Source organism: Pan paniscus, chromosome 9 (genome assembly GCF_029289425.2).
Source record: "Pan paniscus chromosome 9, NHGRI_mPanPan1-v2.0_pri, whole genome shotgun sequence".
Classification (NCBI taxonomy): Eukaryota; Metazoa; Chordata; class Mammalia; order Primates; family Hominidae; genus Pan; species Pan paniscus.
Window position 1 is genome coordinate 75,527,656 of NC_073258.2, and position 20,018 is coordinate 75,547,673.

Consider the following 20,018-nt stretch of genomic DNA (forward strand, 5'->3'; position numbering starts at 1 on the left):
AGGAGTTCAAGACCAGCCTGGACAACATGGTGAAACCCCATCTCTACTAAAAATATAAAAATTAGCCAGGCATGGTGGCAGGTGCCTGTAATCCCAGCTACTCAGGAGTCTGAGGCAGGAGGACTGCCTGAGCCCAGGAGGCGGAGGTTGCAGCTAGCCAAGATCGTGCCACTGCACTCCAGCCTGGGCAAGAGAGTGAGACTCTGTCTCAAAACACCAACCAACCAAACAAACAAAAAAACTAAATCAGTAAACATTTATTAAGAAGCTATTAGACACTGGTGGTGGTGTTGTCATTATTATTATATTAGGATGAGGCTAGTTGTAAAGTGCTACTTAGTTATTTGTTTAAGCAAATCTTGTCTTAGAACTTACATGGAATTGTTTTCTACTAACTCTTCCCATTAACAACATAAAATTGATCTCAAATTTGGGTCCTTTTTTCGTGAAGGGATAACTGAATCTAACAGGATTGGCTGAGGATTAAATGAGCCACTCTAGGCAAGGTACTCAAAACACGGTATGTGCTCAATAAATGATAGTTATTATCATCCAAGCAATGTATACAACCTAAAAGACTCTTCCTCTAGGATTCATGGCAGTAAAAGTACAGAGGAGTTCTCTTTTCTGGTTTACTTTTGACCCTAAAATGAAGCCTTCAGGCATTATCTAGATAAAATACTAATCTCCTGGACACAGTCCTAGGTTTCTTCACTGGCATTTGCTAGCTGTAGTTCCCTTCTAAATCTAATCAAAGGTCTATACTCCCCCCAAACTTCCCTTACCTCCAACACCTGACTCAAAAACTTTCAAGATTAACTTTTATTTGCCTGGACTCTATGTTGTCATATGATGTGATACTCAACATATCCAATTTGTTACTTGGTTTCTACTGAAAGCAATTCTCACTTGACTGATGTGCACAGGAATCCCAAAATTCTGCAATAAAATGTGTTAGAGTTCACTGTACTTATTATTGGTTTTATATGTACAGTTGTAAACTAATAATGAGATGGCAAAACACAGTGTTTAAGATCATGGATGCTGTAGCCAGATTGCCTGGGTTATACTTCTAGCTGTGTTGCTTTGTGACCTTGGGCAAGTTATTTAACCTCTCTGTGACAGAGTTTACTTTTCTGAATAAAGGGAATAATAACACGCTTTACTTTCTAGGGTTGTTACGGAGATTAGATGGGTTAATATTTGTAAAGCACTTGGAATGGAGCCTGTCATGTAGTCAGTGGTATATAAGTGTTTGTTATATAATAATAGTTGCCGTTTATGGAGCACTTAATTATCTCCAAGGCACAGAACATGTTACTTTCAACCCTCTCAATCATGCAAGGTAGATAAATTATTTACAGTGATGCACGAGAGCTGGTTGATGCACTTGCTTATGAGAGCTGAATGTTAAATTTTCAGAAAGTTTGCAAGTCAGTTAAACAGAACCATTACTAAAAATTAAATTATATAAATGTACAATCAAATTATATTAAACACAAGACAATATTCAAATTTCATCACTTCCTAAGTGTTTTACTACTATCTATGCTCTTTTTCATTTGTGTTTTTCTTTTATAGAGAGACAGGTCTCACTATGTTTCCCAAGCTGGACTCGAACTCCTGGGATCAAGGGATGCTCCTGTCTTTGCCTCCCAAAGTACTGAGATTACAGATGTGAGTCACTGTGCCTGGCCTATCTATGCTCTTGAGGTTATTTATGTTTATTGTGTCTGTATGATGGAAATAATGGTGTGATACTGTGCATCTCTTCCTAACTCTGCATTCTATGGCATCAATATCTGTAGCTTGAATTCTGCTATGTGGAGTATTTATACCACAGAAGTGCAACCACTTCAAATCAGGGCTTTTTTATTTAGCAAGTTGGTTATTACACATTTATCTGTACATCACTGGATATTATTATCTCTCTTCTTTTAAGATGATAAAAGAAGTTAAATGATTTGCCTAAAGCCACACTGCTAGTAAGTGGTAAAGCTGGAATTCAGGCCCAGATGTTTGTTTGTTTGTTTGCTTTCTTGCTTTTCACAAGAAAAATTGTTTCCAAAGCCCATATGCTTTTCATTCAATTACGCTCCAAATTGGAAAAGGAAAAATCAAACTGGATAGGCCTTAGACACAGAAACAGAAAAGCTATCTCTTCTCTTCCCCCTCCAGCTCTCCTGCCCTTAACCCAACCCCCAGCCTACCCAATCCTGTGCAGAGCTGTAGTCATTCCTTTCTAGTTCCATTATCCCAACCCAGACTTGGAGATACCTTTCATTATTTATCTTGATTTGATAATCCAATTACTGCCTTGCTTTGCACCACTTTTGCCCATTATCCCTTCTTCCCAGAATCTCCTTTCTATTGTGCAAGGTTAAGATTAAACCCATTCTTTCTAATACCTCTACCTATTTTCTATTTTCCTAGTTTGAAAAGACTTGACACTGTAGTTAAGATTCCTCAAATAATTTCCTTAAACTTTTGATTCATGCAAACATCCATATAGAAAACTATATATACATATCAAAAGTATATACCTCAAATCATTTTCACAAACTCAACACACCATGCAACCAGCACCAAGATCAAGAATATTACCTTCATCTCAAAAGCCTCCTCATACTCCCTTCCAGTTTCTACCCTCCCAAGGGTAACCACTAATCCAGCTAAGTCATTCAACCCTAATAGTGGCAGGTCCATTGGGTTGGGCTGGGTACTCTAAACAGTGTGGTTGATATAGGAGTTAAGAAGAAATCACTTAGGCAGATAGTAAGGGTATAGAAGTCCATGGTAAGGCTTTTTTTTTAAATGAAAAGCAGCCCCAAATCATTTTCTAACAAAGACCAGCCTGTAAAGTTGAGCTTCAGACATAGACAAGCAAGCTGGGAGCTTGCACGGGTGAATGTGGGCGGGAACTAGGGACTAGACATGTTCAAGATGGCGGCTCCATCATCCCTTCTCTGCCAGCCACGTGTACAGTAAGGAGCAGACAAGATGGTGCCAGCCAAGGAGAGTTCATTTGCATCATAAGATTAGGGTGGGGATACCAGCCTTCCCCCTGGGCTATGTAAATGTCACACCTGATCGAAACAATCTGTGAACCCTACATAAATCAGACACCACCTCCTCAAGCTGGACTATAAAGTCCAGTGCATCTGCCACCATGATGACTAGGAGACCCCTCTCTCTCTCTATAAAGAGAACTGTTTCTCTTTCTCTTCTGCCTATTAAACCTCCGCTCCTAAACTTTTCGTGTGTGTTAGTGTCCTAAATTTTCCTGGCGCCAGACTACCAACCCCAGGGTATATAGCCCAGACAATGTAGCCACCTCATTGTTATCTGCTCCATTTGGCATAGGGATAGTATCAAGACTCTTCCCTAGCTAATTATCTTGACTTACTTCCCACTCCTGTGGAGCATTGACAAGAGGCCTGAGTTCTGATCCCACAGCAACCACCTAATAATCCTGGAAAAATCTATTTCTCTCTGAGCCGCAACAATCCAGTCTCTAAAATATGGACAATGGCCAGGCACAGTGGGTCACACCTGTAATCCCAGCACTTTGGGAGGCCGAAGCGGGCGGATCACTTGAGGTCAGAAATTTAAGACCAGCCTGACCAACAAGGCGAAACCCCCTCTCTACTAAAAATACAGTTGGGTGTGGTGGTGCATACTTGTGATCCCAGCTACTCAGGAGGTGGAGGCATGAGAATCGCATGAACCTGGGAGGCAGAGGTTGCAGTGAGTGGAGATCATGCCACTGCACTCCACCCTGGGCGACAGATCAAGACTCCATCTCAAAAAATAAAACAAAATAAATAAATAGGCTGGGCACGGTGGCTCACACCTATAATCCCAGCACTTTGGGAGGCTGAGGTGGGCGGATTGCCTGAGGTCGGGAGTTCGAGGCCAGCCTGACCAACATGGAGAAACCCTGTCTCTACTAAAAATACAAAATTAGCTGGGCATGGTGGTGCATGCCTGTAATCCCAGCTACTCGAGAAGCTGAGGCAGGAGAATCGCTTGAACCCGGGAGGCAGAGGTTGCAGTGAGCAGAGATTGCGCCATTGCACTCCAGCCTGGGCAACAGGAGCAAAACTCCATCTCAAAATAAATAAATAAATAATAAAATAAAATATGGACAATATAATACATTTGCAGCATTGCTATGAGGACTGAATGAAATATTGCTCTTAAAATACCTGGTATAGTATGTCTGGTATATAATAATGTAATAGTCAACGATCATAGATTTTATTGTGTGCAGGTACTGCATGAGAGTTTTATGTATATTATCTCATTTATAACTGGCCAAATAGAATTATTTGATTTTCTCTTCTGCTTCCAGTCTTTCACGTCTCAGTCAAGGGCATCACCATTTACCTAAAGATTTATGTTCCATATCTAGGTATTTTCCTTGATTCCTGTTTTTTCCACACTCCACTCGTGTAATTCATCAGCAGGTTTTGCCGACTCTAAAACAAAACTCAAGTCACTCAGTTCTCTCGATTTCCACTACCACTACTCTATTTTTAAAAATGTATTGGTTGGGCGTGGTGGCTTATGCCTGTAATCCCAGCACTTTGGGAGGCCAAGGCGGGTGGATCACCTGAGGTCAGGAGTTCGAGACCAGCCTGGCCAACATGGCGAAACCCTGTCTCTACTAAAACTACAACAAAATTAGCCGGGTGTGGTGGCGCATGCCAGTAATCCCAGCAACTTGGGAGGCAGAGGCAGGAGAATCACTTGAACCCGGGAGGCAGAGGTTACAGTGAGCCGAGATCGCGCCATTGCACTCCAACCTGGGGAACAAGAGCAAAACTCTGTCTCAAAAAAAAAAAATTATTATTTTTTGAGACAGTGTCTCACTCTGTCACCCAGGCTGTATGCAGTGGCATGATCAAGTGCTCACTGCAACCTCTACCTCCTGGGCTCAATTCATCCTCCCACTTCAGAACTGGGACCACAGACCACAGACCACAGGCTCGTGCCACCATGGCTTTTTTTTTTTTTAGTAGGGACGGAGTTTCAGTATGTTGCTCAGGCTGGTCTCGAACTCCTGGGGCTCAAGTGATCCACTTGCCTTGGCCTCCCAAAGTGCTGGGATTATAGGTGTGAGCTACTGTGCCTGGCACTGCTACCCTATTTTATTTTATTTATTTATTTTGAGGGGGGTCTCACTCTGTTTCCCAGGCTGGAGTGCAGTGGCACCATCTCAGCTCACCGCAACCTCGGTCTCCCAGGTTCAAGTGATTCTGCTGCCTCAGCCTCCCGAGTAGCTGGGATTACAGGCGTGTACCACCACACCTGGTTAATTTTTATATTTTTAGTAGAGACGGGGTTTCGCCATGTTGGCCAGGCTGGTCTCGAACTCCTGACCTCAGGTGATCTGCCTGCCTCGGCCTCCCAAAGTGCTGGGATTACAGGTGTGAGCCACTGCGCCGAGCCATTTTATTTTATTTTTAGACGGAGTCTCCCTCTGTTTCCCAAGCTGAAGTGCAGTGGCATGATCTCGGCTCACTGCAACCTCCACCTCCTGGATTCAAGACATTCTCATGCCTCAGCCCTGGGAGTAACTGGGACTATAGGCACGTGCCACCACGCCCGGCTAATTTTTATATTTTTAGTAGAGACAGGGTTTCACTATGTGGGCCTGGCAGGTCTCGAACTCCTGACCTCAGGTGATTCATCCCCCTAGGCCTCCCAAAGTGCTGGGATTACAGGCGTTAGCCACCGCGCCCGGTCTGCTACCCTATTTTAAACCACCACTATCTTTCACTTAAAAATCTCAGAATATAAGTTACATGTGAACAGGCTCGGTTTATTATTGCTCATAGCTGCAGCCCCAGCACCTCAACACTCAGAATAGTATCTGGCCTTTCTCAGGATTTTGCTATGCTTTGAATGAATGCATGTCGCGACAAGCCTTTGAAGTAGGTACTGTTATTATTCCCATTTTATAGATAAGGAAATAGGCTCCTAGTGGCTAAAGAATTACCTAAGTTTACACAACAAACAGCAAAACCAGGATTCAAACCCAGTAAGTCTGACTCTAGAGCCCACTCTCTTACGCACTACACCTGCGATACTGAACTGCACCGGCTTATGCTTAAGTCAATTACTAAAGATTTTTGCGGGGGTGATACTAGGAGAAATTTGAGTTGAAATTCCCCAACCTGATAACTTTCCTCCAAGTTTTCCTGAGAACACAGCTCAAGCGCCTCTTCACAGTCTCCTAGGCACAACGATTTGGTTTCTCCCGTCTCTCTCATCCGCCTCTTCTCCTAACAATCCAGAGATAATGAACTCTTTTCCAGCAAATTCTCCTGCTTCTATCCGAAACACTCAGCCTCTCCTCAACCCCTCTGGAAAAACCTTCCCTAATTTCTCAACTCTGAGGGATTATAACAGGCAGTACTTTTCCCCAGTTGGCAGCACTACTAAAATTATTGTTTTCAATAGTCTCCCCTTTATCCTGGCTTTCCCGGGTTTCATCACGCGCAGCCAACCTCGGTAGGGAAATATTATACCCAATGACATCTGTTGAGAGACCATATTCACTAATGTTTATTACAGTATAATAATAATTGTTCTATTTTATCGTTAGTTATTTTTGTTAATCTCTTACTGTGCCTAATTTATAAATTAAACTTTATCATAGGTACGTAGGTATAGGAAAAAACCAGCCAGGAGGCCCCGCACTTCGGTGTTTTCTACTAGCTCTGCCTACCTCCGTCTGCGCCGTCTCCCTGACTAGTTTGACCCTTCGAGGGCCGCCGTAGTGCGTCGCCTCCGTTGCCGGGGAAACGACCCGGGACCTGGGAGGGAGCAAAGACGTTTCCCGCCGGCGGGAGCTGTGGCTGTGATTGAGAGAGGGGTTAGAGGCGGGTCCCAGCGCTGCCGCACCATGGCGGACCAGCTTTATCTGGAAAATATAGACGAGTTCGTCACGGACCAAAACAAGATCGTGAGCAGCTACTACTGGGGAACGCGGGCGTGCGACCGGGGTCCTGGGCCCGGCTAGGGCGGCGGGAGCCTTGACCCCCTGTCTGCTTGTGGCTTCGTGGGGACCAGGGGAGACAGGTCCCCACGAGGGGACCTGGGCGAGCTCTGTGCCCCAGAGCGAGCGAGGACTCGTCGGGAAGGTCCTCCGGCACACACGGAAGTCCGCGTCCCTTGGGTGGGCGTGCTGGGAACAGAGCCTGGGGCTGGAGCCGCGGAGACCGGGCGCGAAGGGAGGGCCGTTGGCTGAGAGTTCTAAGGCGTCCCTACACTTTTCTTTTAAGGTGGTTGGCGTTTAAAGTTTTAAGTTTACAGTTGAGGAAATCGTGTCTTAACTGTGTTAAGTTACAAGTTGCGTAACCTCCAGATACTGTTTCCTCTTCCTGGAAATTTAAGCATTGGTAGAGGTTTGATCCGCTTCACACGGGTGAGGAAAAAATCGAGCGAATTGATGGATGTGAGTGCACTTTGCAAACCGTGATGATTGAGTGCCTGCTGTGTGCCAAGGCACTTTAATCTTTACAGTGACCTCCCCGCACCCCATCCCAGGTCGGTGGTGGTATCCCGAGATGAGGAAATTGAAGCTGAGGGGCCAAATAACTTGTTTATTTGCGGTTGGTAAGGGATAGGCAGTTTTTCAACCTAGGTCTGTCTTCTTACTAATGCTTTCTTCTACATCACACTGCCTTTGCCTAACCTGTGCAAGTCTTCTAACTATTGGAAGCTTGACATTTGGAATTGGAAGAGACTTTGAGAGAAGAGAGTGCAGGCATCCTGGGTCTAGGAGGGATGAAGGCTTGATGCTGGTAGTTCCCAATCTAATCTCTTATAAAAATATTTACCCACTTTTTTCGTTTCCTGACCCCTGCACCACCTGTGCCCTTTAATGTTTGCATGGGTGCAACTTTCTTTAGAAGTTTCTGAGACATCACACTTCAAAGTCATCTAGCTTCTGAAAGAGTTTTAGGATGGCTTTGGCTGGTGGCCCCCAAAAAAAACATCATGAGGAAAGGGCCTGAGTAAAACAAGGAATGTGAGGAAAATGAGAGTTTTTTCTGTTAGGTATGTTCAGCTTGTCTTTTTAGATTACTTTTCATTAGTTCATGAAACAAACTTCTTAGCATTTTTAAGATAAATAGGTCCTGCCTACCCAGATAGATAGTTCTTGGCAAAACTGCAGTGGCATTTATTGTAATTTATAAGGCATAATCATCTAAGAATAGGAATCTTTAGCAACAGACCCTCGGGACTGATGTGCACTCTGGAGTCATCTAATAAAACATTTGAAAAATTTTTTCTTGTTACAGGTGACATACAAATGGCTGAGCTATACACTAGGGGTTCATGTTAACCAGGCCAAACAGTAAGTCCAATTTACTACCAATTTTAATCATATTGGAATTTTTTGTTGTTGTTATGCTTTGCTTTTAACTCTACAGATAGCCTATATAGATTAGAGCTAATTTGGTTTGCTGGCAATCATTGGCATTTCTTGGCTTGTAACTGCGTAATTCCAATCTCTGCCTTCATTGTCATGGCATTCTCCCTGTATATCTGTATCTTTGCATGTCCATCTTATATGAACACCAGTCATACTGAATTACGAATCCACCCTACTCCAATATGACCTTGTCTTAACTAATTACATGTGCTATAATTCTATTTCTAAATAAGGTCACATTTTAAGGTATTGGGGGTTAGGGCTTTAACATTACCTTTTTGGAGACATGATTCAGTCTGTAATATGGATACAACAAGTTTTGTTTATTCATCATTAATGGACATTTGGGTTATTTCCATATTTTGACTGCTATGAATGATGCTGTTATGAACATTCATGTATAAAACATTCATGTATAAGTGTTTATATGAACATATATTTTCAGTTATCTTGGGTATAGTGTTAGTCCATTCTCATGCTGCTATGAAGACACACCTGAGATTGAATTTATAAAGACGAGGTTTAATTGACTCACAGTTCCGCATGGCTGGGGAGGCCTCAGGAGACTTGGCGGAAGGCATCTCTTCACGGGGTGGCAGGAGAGAGAATGAGTGTCGAGCGAAGGGGGAAGCCCCTTGTAAAACCATCAGATCTCGTGAGAACTCACTATCCTGAGAAGAGCATGGGGAAACTGCCCCCATAATTCAGTTATCTCCACCTGGTCCGTCTTTGACATGTGGGGATTATTACAATTCAAGTTGAGATTTGGGTGGGGACACAGCCAAACTAGGATTGGAATTGCTGGGTCATGAGATAATTCTGTATTTAACATTTTGAGGAACTGACAAACTATTTTTCAAAATGGCTGCACTGTCTTACAGTCCTAACAGTATATGAGTATTTCAGTTTCTCCACATTCTGGTCAACACTATCACTTTTTTTTCCCTCAGACTTCTCATGGATGAACTCTTTTTTTTTTTTTTTTTTGAGATGGGGTTTCACTATGTTGCCCAGGCTGGATTTGAACTCAAGGATCCTCCCGCCTCAGCCTACCAACTAGCTCTACAGGTGTACATCACCACACCTGGCAAAAACTTTTTATTATGTCTTATTTTAACCATCCTAGTGGATGTGAAGTGGTGTCTCATAAATTATGTTGATTTGCATTTTCCTAATGACTAATGTTGCTGAATATCTTTTCATATGCTGCTTGGCCATATCTTTGGAGAAATAGATATTCAAACTTTTGCCCATTTTTGTCATTGGGTATTTTTGGTTGTTGTTGAGTTTTATGAGTTCTTTATATATTCTGAATACAAGACCCTGATTGAAAAATTATTTGCAAAAATTTTCTCCCATTCTGTGGATTGTCTTTGTACTTTCTTGATGGTGTGCTTTGAAGCACAGACATTTTTTGTTGTTGTTGTTGTTTGAGACAGGATGTCACTCTGTTGCCCAAGCTGGAGTGCAGTGGTGTGATCTCAGCCCACTGCAGCCTTGACTTCCCTGGGCTCAGGTGATTTTCCCACCTCAGCCTCCCGAGTAGCCGGGACTACAGGTGCGTGCCACCACACTCAGCTAATTTTTAAATTTTTTGTAGAGATGGAGTCTTGCCATGTTTCCCAGGCTGGTCCCAGGCTGGTCTTGAATTCCCAGGCTCAAGCCCCTGCCTTGGCCTCCCAAAGTGCTGGGATTACAGACATAAGCCACCATGCCTGGCCCATGGAAGTTTTTATTGCTGATGAAGTCCAATTTATTTATTTTTCCTTTTGTTGCTTATGCTTTTTTAAGTTTAAATTTTAAAATGATTAATTTTTTTAAATCTTATTATTATTATTTTTTTAATTAGAGATGAGATCTTGCTGTGTTGTCCAGGCTGGTCTCAAACTTCTGACCTCAAGTGATCCTCCCACCTTGGCCTCCCAAAATGCTGGGATTACAGATATGAGCCACTGTGCCCGGCCTAAGAAGATTTTTTTTTTCTTTTTTTTTTTTTGAGGCAGAAGCCTTGCTCTGTCGCCCAGGCTGGAGTCCAATGGCGTGATCTCGGCTCACTGCAACCTCTGCCTCCCTGGTTCAAGCTATTCTACTGCCTCAGCCTCCGAGGTAGCTGGGACTACAGGCATGTGCCACCACACCTGGCTAATTTTATTGTATTTTTAGTAGAGTTGGGGTTTCACCATGCTGGCCAGGCTGGTCTCGAACTCCTGACCTCAAGTGATCTGCCCGCCTCGGCCTCCTAAAGTGCTGGGATTGCAGACGTGAGCCATCATGCCCAGCCAAGATATTTTAAATTGAGAAAGTTGTATGTATTTATTGTGTACAACATTACGTTTTGAAGTATATATACACTGTGGAATAGTTAAATCTAGCTAATAAATGTATTACATCACACAGTTATTTTGGTGGTGAAAACATTTAATGTCTACCATCTTTGCATTTTTCAAGAATATAATATATCATCACTAACTGTAGTCACCATGCTATACAGTAGAGCTCTTGAACTTATTCCTGTCTAACTGTAATTATGTATCCTTTAGACCGACATCTCCCCATTCCCTCTCCCCTAACCACCTCAGCCTATGGAAAGAAAATTCTGCTTTCCACTTCCGTGAGATCACCTTTTACAGATTCCACAAATGAGTGAGATCATGTGGTATTTGTCTGTGTCTGGCTTATTTCAGTTAACATAGTCTCTTCCAGGTTCATCCATTTTGTTGCAAATGGTAGGATTTTATTCATTTTTATGGCTGAATAGTATTCCATTGTGTATATACACTATATTTCCTTTATCCATTTATCCATTAATGGACATTTGTTGATTCCATATCTTGGCTGTTGTAAATAGTGCTGCAATAAACATGTGAGTGCAAATATCTCTGACATACTGATTTCATTTCCTTTGGATGTTTATCCGTAGTGGGACTGCTGGATCATACGGTAGCTCTATTTTTGATATTTTGAGGAACCTCCATACCGTTTTACATAATGGCTGTATTAATTTACATTCCCACCAACAATGTATAAGCATTCTGTTTTCTCCATACCCTTGTTGTGTTTTCTTTTTGATGTGTTGCTTGTGCTTCTGACATAATATCTAAGAAGGCTTTGCCTAACCCAGGGTTATGAAGATTTACTCCTGTGCTTTTTTCTAAGATTTTTTAGTTTTTGCACTTATATTTAATTCTGTAAGCCACTTAGAGTTTAAAAAAATCATGGTTATCACTATGTTTTAAGTTTTCTACAGATCATGTGCTTGTTAACATCATTATTATTATTATTGTTGTTTTGAGACAGGGTTTCACCCTGTTGCCCAGATGGAAATGCAGTGGCGCAATTTTGGCTCACTGCAACTTCGGCCTCCCAGGCTCAAGTGATTCTCCCTCCTCAGCCTCCCGACTAGCTGGAACTATAGGCGCATGGCACCACACTTGGCTACTTTTTGTATTTTTTGTAGAGACGGGGTTTCGCTGTGTTGTGCAGGCTGGTCTCGAACTCCCAGGCTGAAGCCATCCTCCTGCCTTGTCCTCAAAAGTGCTGGGATTGCAGGCATGAGCCACTGCACCTGGCCATGTACTTGTTACCATTAGAAATGCTTCAGTCGGGTGGCTGTGGTGGCTCAGTTGTATTAGTCCCAACACTTGAGGAGGCTGAGGTAGGAGGATTGCTTGAGCCCAGGAGTTCAAGACGAGCCTGGGCAACATAGTGAGACCCACATCTTTATAAAAAGTTTTTTTAAAACATGAGCCTGGTGTGGTGACATGCACCTGTAGTCTTAGCTACTTGGAAGGCTGAGGCAGGAGAATTGAGCCTGAGCCCGGGAGTTCAAGGCTGCAGTGAGCTATGATCACACCTGGGTGACAGAGCAAGAACCTGTCTCTAAAAGAGAAAGAGAGGAGAGAGAAAAAAGGGAGGAAAGAAAGAAAAAGAAAAAAATGCTTTAGTTCCTACAGTAAGACTATACTAAAGCTTTCAGATTAGGTGTTAGTTCAAGCTAATTTTTAAATGAATCACTGAAATGTATAAATATTGACTATATCTTCTAGGAATCACTTGGAGTTGATTTTTTGTGTATGGTGTAAGGAAAGCGTCCAGCGTCAGTTTTTTGCACATGGGTATACGGTTATCCCAGCATTTTATAATTCATATTATTGTCTTGGCATTTTCTTGCTAATTATATGTCTTTCTCCACTAGAATATAAACTCTATGAAGGCAGGAAACTTGTCAGGTTCATCACTGTTCTGATTACTATTGCTGTGTCAGAAATCACCCCAAAATGTAGTGCCTGGAAACATTTTATTATGCGCATAGATTCTTTTGCTTTGGAATTTGGATAGGGCACAGTGGGAATGGCTTATGTCTGTTCCATGATGTCTGGCATCCCCGCTGGAAAGTCTCAATAACTGGAACCTGGTCATCTCTAGGCATCTTTATGCACATGTCTGGCTGTTGATTCTGGCCATCTGTTGGGCCTTTAGCTGGGGCAGTGGACTAGAGTGCTTGCATGTGGTCTCTCTGTATGGCCTGGGCTTTCTCACAGCCTGGTGTCTCCAGGTAGTCGGACTTCTTACATAGAAGCTCAGGGCTCCAAAAGCTTGTGTTCCAGCACAATGTAGAGCCAATTGCCTTTTCTGACTAGCCTCAGAAGTCAAGCAGTGAATAACTGGCCATACCAGATTCAAGGAGTGGGCTCTATTTCTCAATGAGAGAATGTAGAAGAGCATATGGAATGGAAGATGCTGTCTCAGCCATCTTTGGAAAATATAACATGCCACAATTATTCTGTCTTCAGTGTCAGGCACTCAATGAATGCCAATACATACTGAATGAATACCAAGCACTATGGTTTATGTTTGTTTTGAGATAGAGTCTCACTGTATCACCCAGGCTGGAGTGCAGTAGTTCAAACATGGCTTCCTTTAGCCGTGACCTCCTAGGCTTAAGGGATACTCCCACCTCAGCCTCCTGAGAGTAGCCGGGACCACAGGTATATGCCACCATGCTAGCTGATTTTTTTATTTCGTAGAGATGGGATCTTGCTGTGTTGACCAGGCTGGTCTTGAACGTCTGGACTCAAGCAGTCCTCCTGCCTCAGCCTCCCAAAGTGCTGAGATTATAGGCATGAGCCACCATGTTCGGCCTCACTATAGTATTTTCACAAACATTTCTCTCACTTAATTTTTTTTTTTTTTTTTTTTTTTTTTTTTTTGACGGAGTCTCGCTCTGTTGCCTAGGCCGGAGTGCAGTGGCGGAACTCAGCTCACTGCAACCTCCACCTTCCAGGTTCAAGCGATTCTCCTGCTTCAGCCTCCTGAATAGTGGGGATTACAGCGCCTGCCACCACGCCTGGCTAATTTTTGTGTTTTTAGTAGAGACAGGGTTTCACGATCTTGGCCAGGCTGGTCTTGAACCCCTGACCTCGCGATCTGCCCACCTCGGCCTCCCAAAGTGCTGGGATTACAGGCTTGAGCCACCGTGCCCGGCCTCATACTGTTTTTTTTTAGCATTATTTCAGGCTATGTTATACAACAGTAAACCTGACAGACAGGGTCCCTCCCCTGGTTGATTTAAACAAGATAATTTCAGACTGTGAAAATGCTGTGAAATAATTAAGTTGGGTTAGAGAAAGTGGTATGGGCAATACACTGTTCTCATCCTGGGGAACATTATGGGTGGAACTGATCAGGAGGGAAGATTAATGAATTAAAATGGGAAGCTATAATTAATCATATGTGTAGGAAGTGTATCTTGTAAGAAGTCATATATGTTGTTATTATTATTATTATTTTTTTTTTTTGAGACAGCTCTGTTGCCCAGGCTGGAGTACAATGGCGCAATCTCGGCTCACTGCAACCTCCGCCTGCGGAATTCAAGCACTTCTCCTGCCTCAGCCTCCCGAGTAGCTGGGACTACAGGCACATGCCACCATGCCTGGCTAATTTCTTGTATTTTTAGTAGAGATGGGGGTTTCACCATGCTGGCCAGGCTGGTCTTGAACCCCTGACCTCGTGATCCGCCTGCCTCGGCCTCCTAACATGCTGGGATTACAGGCCTGAGCCACTGTGCCCAGCCTGTTGTCATTCTTATTTAAGAATATTTTATATTTTGTTTATTAAAAAATATTTGGCTTAGGCTGGGCGCGGTGGCTAATGCCTGTAATCCTAGCACTTTGGGAGGCTGAGGAGGGCAGATTGCCTGAGCTCAGGAGTTTGAGACCAGCCTGGGCAACACGATGAAACCCTGTCTCTACTAAAATACAAAAAATTAGCCAGCATATGCCTGTAGTCCCAGCTACTTGGGAGGCTGAGGCAGGAAAATCACTTGAACCTAGGAGGCAGACATTGCAGTGAGCTGAGATCGCGCCACTGCACTCCAGCCTGGCGACAGCCCAAAAAACAGAAAAGTTTGGCTTAAATTAGATAAGACATGTTTTAAAGACTCAAAAAGTAGGCAGGAATTCTTTCCTTTTTTTTTTTTTTTTGAGATAGGGTTTTGCTCTTGTTGCCCAGGCTGGAGTGTGATGGCACGATCCCGGCTCACTGCAACCTCTGTCTCCCAGGTTCAAGTGATTCTCCTGCTTCAGCCTCCCGAGTAACTGGGATTACGGGCATGCGCCACCATGTGCCCGGCTAATTTTGTATTTTTAATAGAGATGAGGTTTCTCTATGTTGGTTAGGCTGGTCTCAAACTCTCGACCTCAGGTGATCTGCCTGCCTTGGCCTCCCGAAGTGCTGGGATTACAGGTGTGAGCCACCGCACCCGGCCACAGGAATTGTTTTTTAAAATAAGAGTTTGCTTTGCATTTTCTGTTAATATAAGAGAGAAGAACTGGGGTCAATTTGGGGAGACAAGTGCATAGAGGACAATGACTGATGATATGGGCAGGACTATTAGTTGTGGATAAAAGATAGTGCATTTGGCCAGCAAGCTTGCAAGCATTTTGGGCATGGTACCTGCCTATCATGTCTTCCTTTAGCATGGTCCAAACTAGCATCAATAAACCAAAATGTTCATGGATCCGTTAGCTCATTTATCCTTCTAACACAATTGTTGTAATGGAAAGAAACATTAGAGGGCAAAGAGGAGGAATCAGCAAAAATCCTGACTAGGGCACCTTTTTGTACTCAAGGTGTTAACAGTCTAGAGGGGATGCCTCATATGTAAAATAAATAGTTAGAAGGCAGGGTGATACGTGCTGTAATAATAGATATGGGATAAAATTTGTTAGAGCTTGGACGGCAGAGGCTCATTTTCTAGGCATGAAGGCTCACTCCTGTAATCCTAGCATTTTGAGAGGCCAAGGCGGGAGGATCGCTTGAGCCCAGGGGTTCGAGGCCAGGCTGGGAGATATAACAAAAGCCTGTTTCTACCAGGAAGAAAAAAAAATAATAATAACCAGGCATGGTAGCATGCACCTGTGGTCCTGTTTACTTAGGAGGCTGAGGAAGGAGGATGGCTTGAGCCCAGGAATTCAAGGTTATAGAGAGCTGCGCCACTGCACTTCAGCCTGGGCGACAGAGTGAGACTCTATCTCTTAAAAAAAAGATGTGCCCTGGTGACCTGATGGTGTTGGGGAAGGGTTCATACTTCATAGAGGAGGTGACAACTGAGCTGCTGTCTTGATGAGAAATTAGGTAGTTGCGGCCTGAGAAGAGCCTTCTAGGCAGAAGGAAGGGCATATACAAAGGAATAAAGAGAATTGTAGAATGTTTCATAAGGATGAAGATAGTGTAGGTATGATGGGGAATGGTCAGAGATACAGAGCCCAGAACAAGAAGGGTCTTACCTGTCGTTGCTAGAGATTTGAAGTTGATCCTTAGGGGATGAAGCTACTGAAAGCTTTGTTACACTTTTTTTTTTCTCCTCCCTTTGTGTGGAACATGGGGTCTCGCTATGTTGCCCAGTCAGGTCTCGAACTCCTGTGCTCAAACTATCCTCCTGCCTCTGCCTCCCTGAGAGCTGGGATTACAGGCGTGAGCCACCACACCTGGCGCTACTGAAAGCTTTATAACAAGGAATTATGTTTCAGACAAGACTCTCTAGCAACCTTTTCAACATCAACAGTGACTAATAGGCATTGCAAATTTAATATGCCCCCAAACCTAACTCCTGACTTCTCCCATCAACACCTGCTTTTCCTGCTGTTCCCCCATCTCAGTGAATTACAGCTTCCTTCTTTGGGTTGCCTAGTCCAGTCATTTTTGACTCTTCTTTCTCTTACACTTCAACACAGTATATCAGCAAATCCTGTTGTTTCTCACTTTAAAATATACCCAGAATTCATCCACTAATTACTACCTGCACTGCTACCGCCTCAAACTGAGCCACCCTGGTCATCTCTAGGCTGGGTTATTGCAATAGCCTCCTAACTGGTCTTGCTTCCTCCCTTGCCCCTCTACAGTATATCATCCACATAACCTTCTCAGATCCTTCTGAAAGGTGAGATCACATTACCTCTGCTCTCAACTTTCTAATGGCTTCTTAAAGTCCTATGGTAGCCACAAAGCCCTATGTGCCTGGCACTCTGCCCTCTCTCCCCTACTACTGTCCTTATTCCACTACAGCACACTGGCCTCCTTTCTGTTCCTTGGATCTTGCTGACCTTCCTGCCTCAGAACCTTGGTATTTGCTGGACTCTCTGCCTAGAACATTGTTTCCCAAGATATCCACCTTGCTGGCTCCCTCCTTCCCTGCAGGGCTCTGCTAATGAGGCCTTCCCTAATCACCTTATATAAAATAGCAAAACTTCTCAGGCACCCTCTGTCCTCCTTAACTTACTTAACTTTGTTTCCATAGACTTACTGTCATCTGAGATTATATATTATATGTTTATTGTGTGTCTCCTTTCTAGAATGTAAGCTCTAAGAGTGGACTTTGCTTTATTCACTGTTCTGTCCCTAAGGCATAGAACATAAAGTAACCACTTGGTAAAGTTTTGTTGATTGAATGACTTGATTTGCATTTTTTAAACTTCACTCTGGCAGCATCATGGATAATGAAGGTGAGGTGGGGAGGAGAAGAGGAATTGATACTTGGAATTGAAATAGTCTAGTCAAGAGATTTGGAGGGCATGGAGTCAAGAATTACTTGGGAAGGAGAGCTGATGAGACTTGGCAACTCATTGGATAGGAAGAAGTGAAGTATAATGACTCCCAGATTTCTGGCTTGCCTGGTTTCAGCAGATGATGATGTTGTCAGAGATGGATGAAATAAACCGAGGAAAATATGTAGTAGGGTGACTAGCCACCCTGGGTTTGCCCAGGATGGTTGGTTTTGTCACTGAAAGTTCCACATCCCAAGAAACCCCTCAGACCCAGGCAGACAGGAATGGTCAGTCACTCTAATACAGAGTGAAAAAATAGCTAAAGACAGAACACCAACAGTTAAGGAAAGGGAGGAGGTAGAGAAGTCTCTTCAGAAAGTAAAGCAGAAGCAGTGAGATGGGTAGCAGAAGACTCAGTGGGGCATGGTTTTATGGAAGCTGAGAGAGCAGGCTCTTCAAGAAGAGAGTGAACAGCAATGTAGGTTGAGTTTCTCTGGGGATTTTTAAATTTCTAGCTGTGCTTGGCAGAAGTATATTATAGAGAGATTGTAAATGTTTCTCGAAATAAAAGACATGTTATGTCTCTTTGTTGTTTTTAAACTAGATTATTGAAGGGAGCCAACTTCTGATACTTGCTGGATCATAGAGTAAAAATGAATTTAGAGATTTTACTAAAAGCAACATTATTTCTGCATTTAGTATTTGGCTATCTCAGGTTAATGAATTATTCTGAATACTGGGCAATGTGAGTAAGCTGTTACATTCTGCAATTCTGAACCGGCATTAAATCTGAGTAATCATAAAATTGGAATTTCAGAGCTGGACATTTGTGATCATATACTTAGTAGTTCTTAATGTTTTGGAGTAATTCACTCTTCAGAATCCATTGAAAACCCTCACACATCTCCCAAAAAAGCACATAAACATTTGCTGAAACTTTAGGATTGGAGGGTTATAGATGGCCACCTGAATCCCAGGTTAAAAGAATCACTAATCTAATATAACCCTCCTGTTTACGCCTTGGGATATTAAGAGGCCTAGACAAATTAATTAACTTATCCAGAGCTTAGACAGTTACCAAACTACTTCTTGATTCAGTGTTCTATTTATTATGTATCATTGCCACTGTTTTAATGCAGGTTCAGTCCCTCTTGGTCTATTATTAATCTTATTTCAGTTAATGTACTGATCACTGTGCCAGCTCCAAACACATGGACTCTACTCCCCATGTCCTGTCTAAAGTCCATCCTTTTTTTTTTCAACTGTCCATAGGCCAAGCAAAAATGCTACTGTTCAGAAAATCTGATGGACTACCAGATTTCATTTATCTTTTAAGTCATTAATTAAGAGTTGATCATGTAAAAACTCTTACTGATGTCTTACTTGTGCCTTCTTTTCTTTGGAATAGGATGCTGTATGATTATGTTGAAAGGAAACGAAAAGAAAATTCAGGAGCCCAGCTGCATGTTACCTATTTGGTGTCTGGCAGTCTCATTCAGAATGGACATTCCGTAAGTTCTCAGAGCCTTGTAATGAGCTTAAATGTGTTTGTGTTATGAAGAGTGTTATAACATAGTTCAGGGGAGAGAAAAAATCAAGATTCTGTGTTATAGTAGTTTTAAAGAGCTACTTGATGGTGATGATTATTTTGGATTTTTAGATTAAATCTAAAACTGAGAAGTTTGGGTAATATCTTGGCTGTGATGCAGAGACTGTATCATTATTATGCAATAAGATGTTAGGAGACTGCTTCTGTTATTCCCTATATCTCTTTTTTTCCTCTTGAAGGTATATGGAGAACAATGGTGTTTAATTTTCCACCTGTTCAAATTTCAAACCATGAATACAAGTGTTCAAAAATTATACTTTTTTTAACTGAACTTCTTTTAATTTTGAACATTCATTTGGGTAGGCTTACGTCTAAGTGCCTGAAGGGTAAGAGTTTTTGGCAGGAGCATAGCTAATGCAGTGCATAGGCTGGGAACATTTTATTCTCCTTCCTCTTCTTTTTGTAGTCCCACCTGGTATCTGGTCATCTGGCAACACAGGTGACTGCTGGATTTCATCATCCTGACTGTAAAGCTTTCTCAGGTCTGCTTGACTTTTCTCTTAACTATTTTCATGTCCCTCTCAGGGGCACAGGGATCATTCTATTACTCCCATGCCTTGGTGGCTACCAGAAGCTCTGCTAAGATATCTTGTTCCCTCTCCTGCACCAAACTGGGCCTTGGGAACTTTAATAATTCCCCCTCTCTGGCATCCTCCCAAAAGTAAGGCATACCTCCTCTGTTCTCACTTCCTCAAACTTCCTATCTGAAGGTTCTTTCGGGCATAAAAAGCCCCATGGGACTTGGCCCAAAGGTCAGGTGGCCGTTTCTCAGAGATCCACTCTTTTCCTCTTTCCTTTGATTTTCCCTTAGAATCATAAGTTCAGAGCCCTGATTTGTCAAAATATTGACTGGATTTGTTTTTTAGCGATTGAGTCCCCAGCATGTGAGATTTAAAACTGAAATGTCAGGCTGGGT

At 42.8% G+C, this 20,018-nt stretch overlaps 1 protein-coding gene across 3 annotated transcripts in view; it reads left to right on the top strand.

The window, feature by feature from the left end:
* The first annotated feature begins 6,781 nt into the window (after window positions 1–6,781).
* The window catches only part of POLD3 (DNA polymerase delta 3, accessory subunit), a 50,273-nt gene continuing 37,036 nt past the window's right edge, over window positions 6,782–20,018 (top strand). The window contains exons 1-3 of one of the 3 annotated variants that reach the window (XM_034933362.3): window positions 6,782–6,973; window positions 8,316–8,371; window positions 18,902–19,004. In XM_034933362.3, coding sequence (XP_034789253.2) covers window positions 6,914–6,973; window positions 8,316–8,371; window positions 18,902–19,004 — 219 coding nt within the window. In that variant the 5' untranslated portion in view covers window positions 6,782–6,913. Of the gene's footprint in view, window positions 6,974–6,994; window positions 7,466–8,315; window positions 8,372–18,901; window positions 19,005–20,018 lie in introns of those variants that run through there. The other 2 variants (XM_055094654.2, XM_034933363.3) reach the window with 2 other exon arrangements.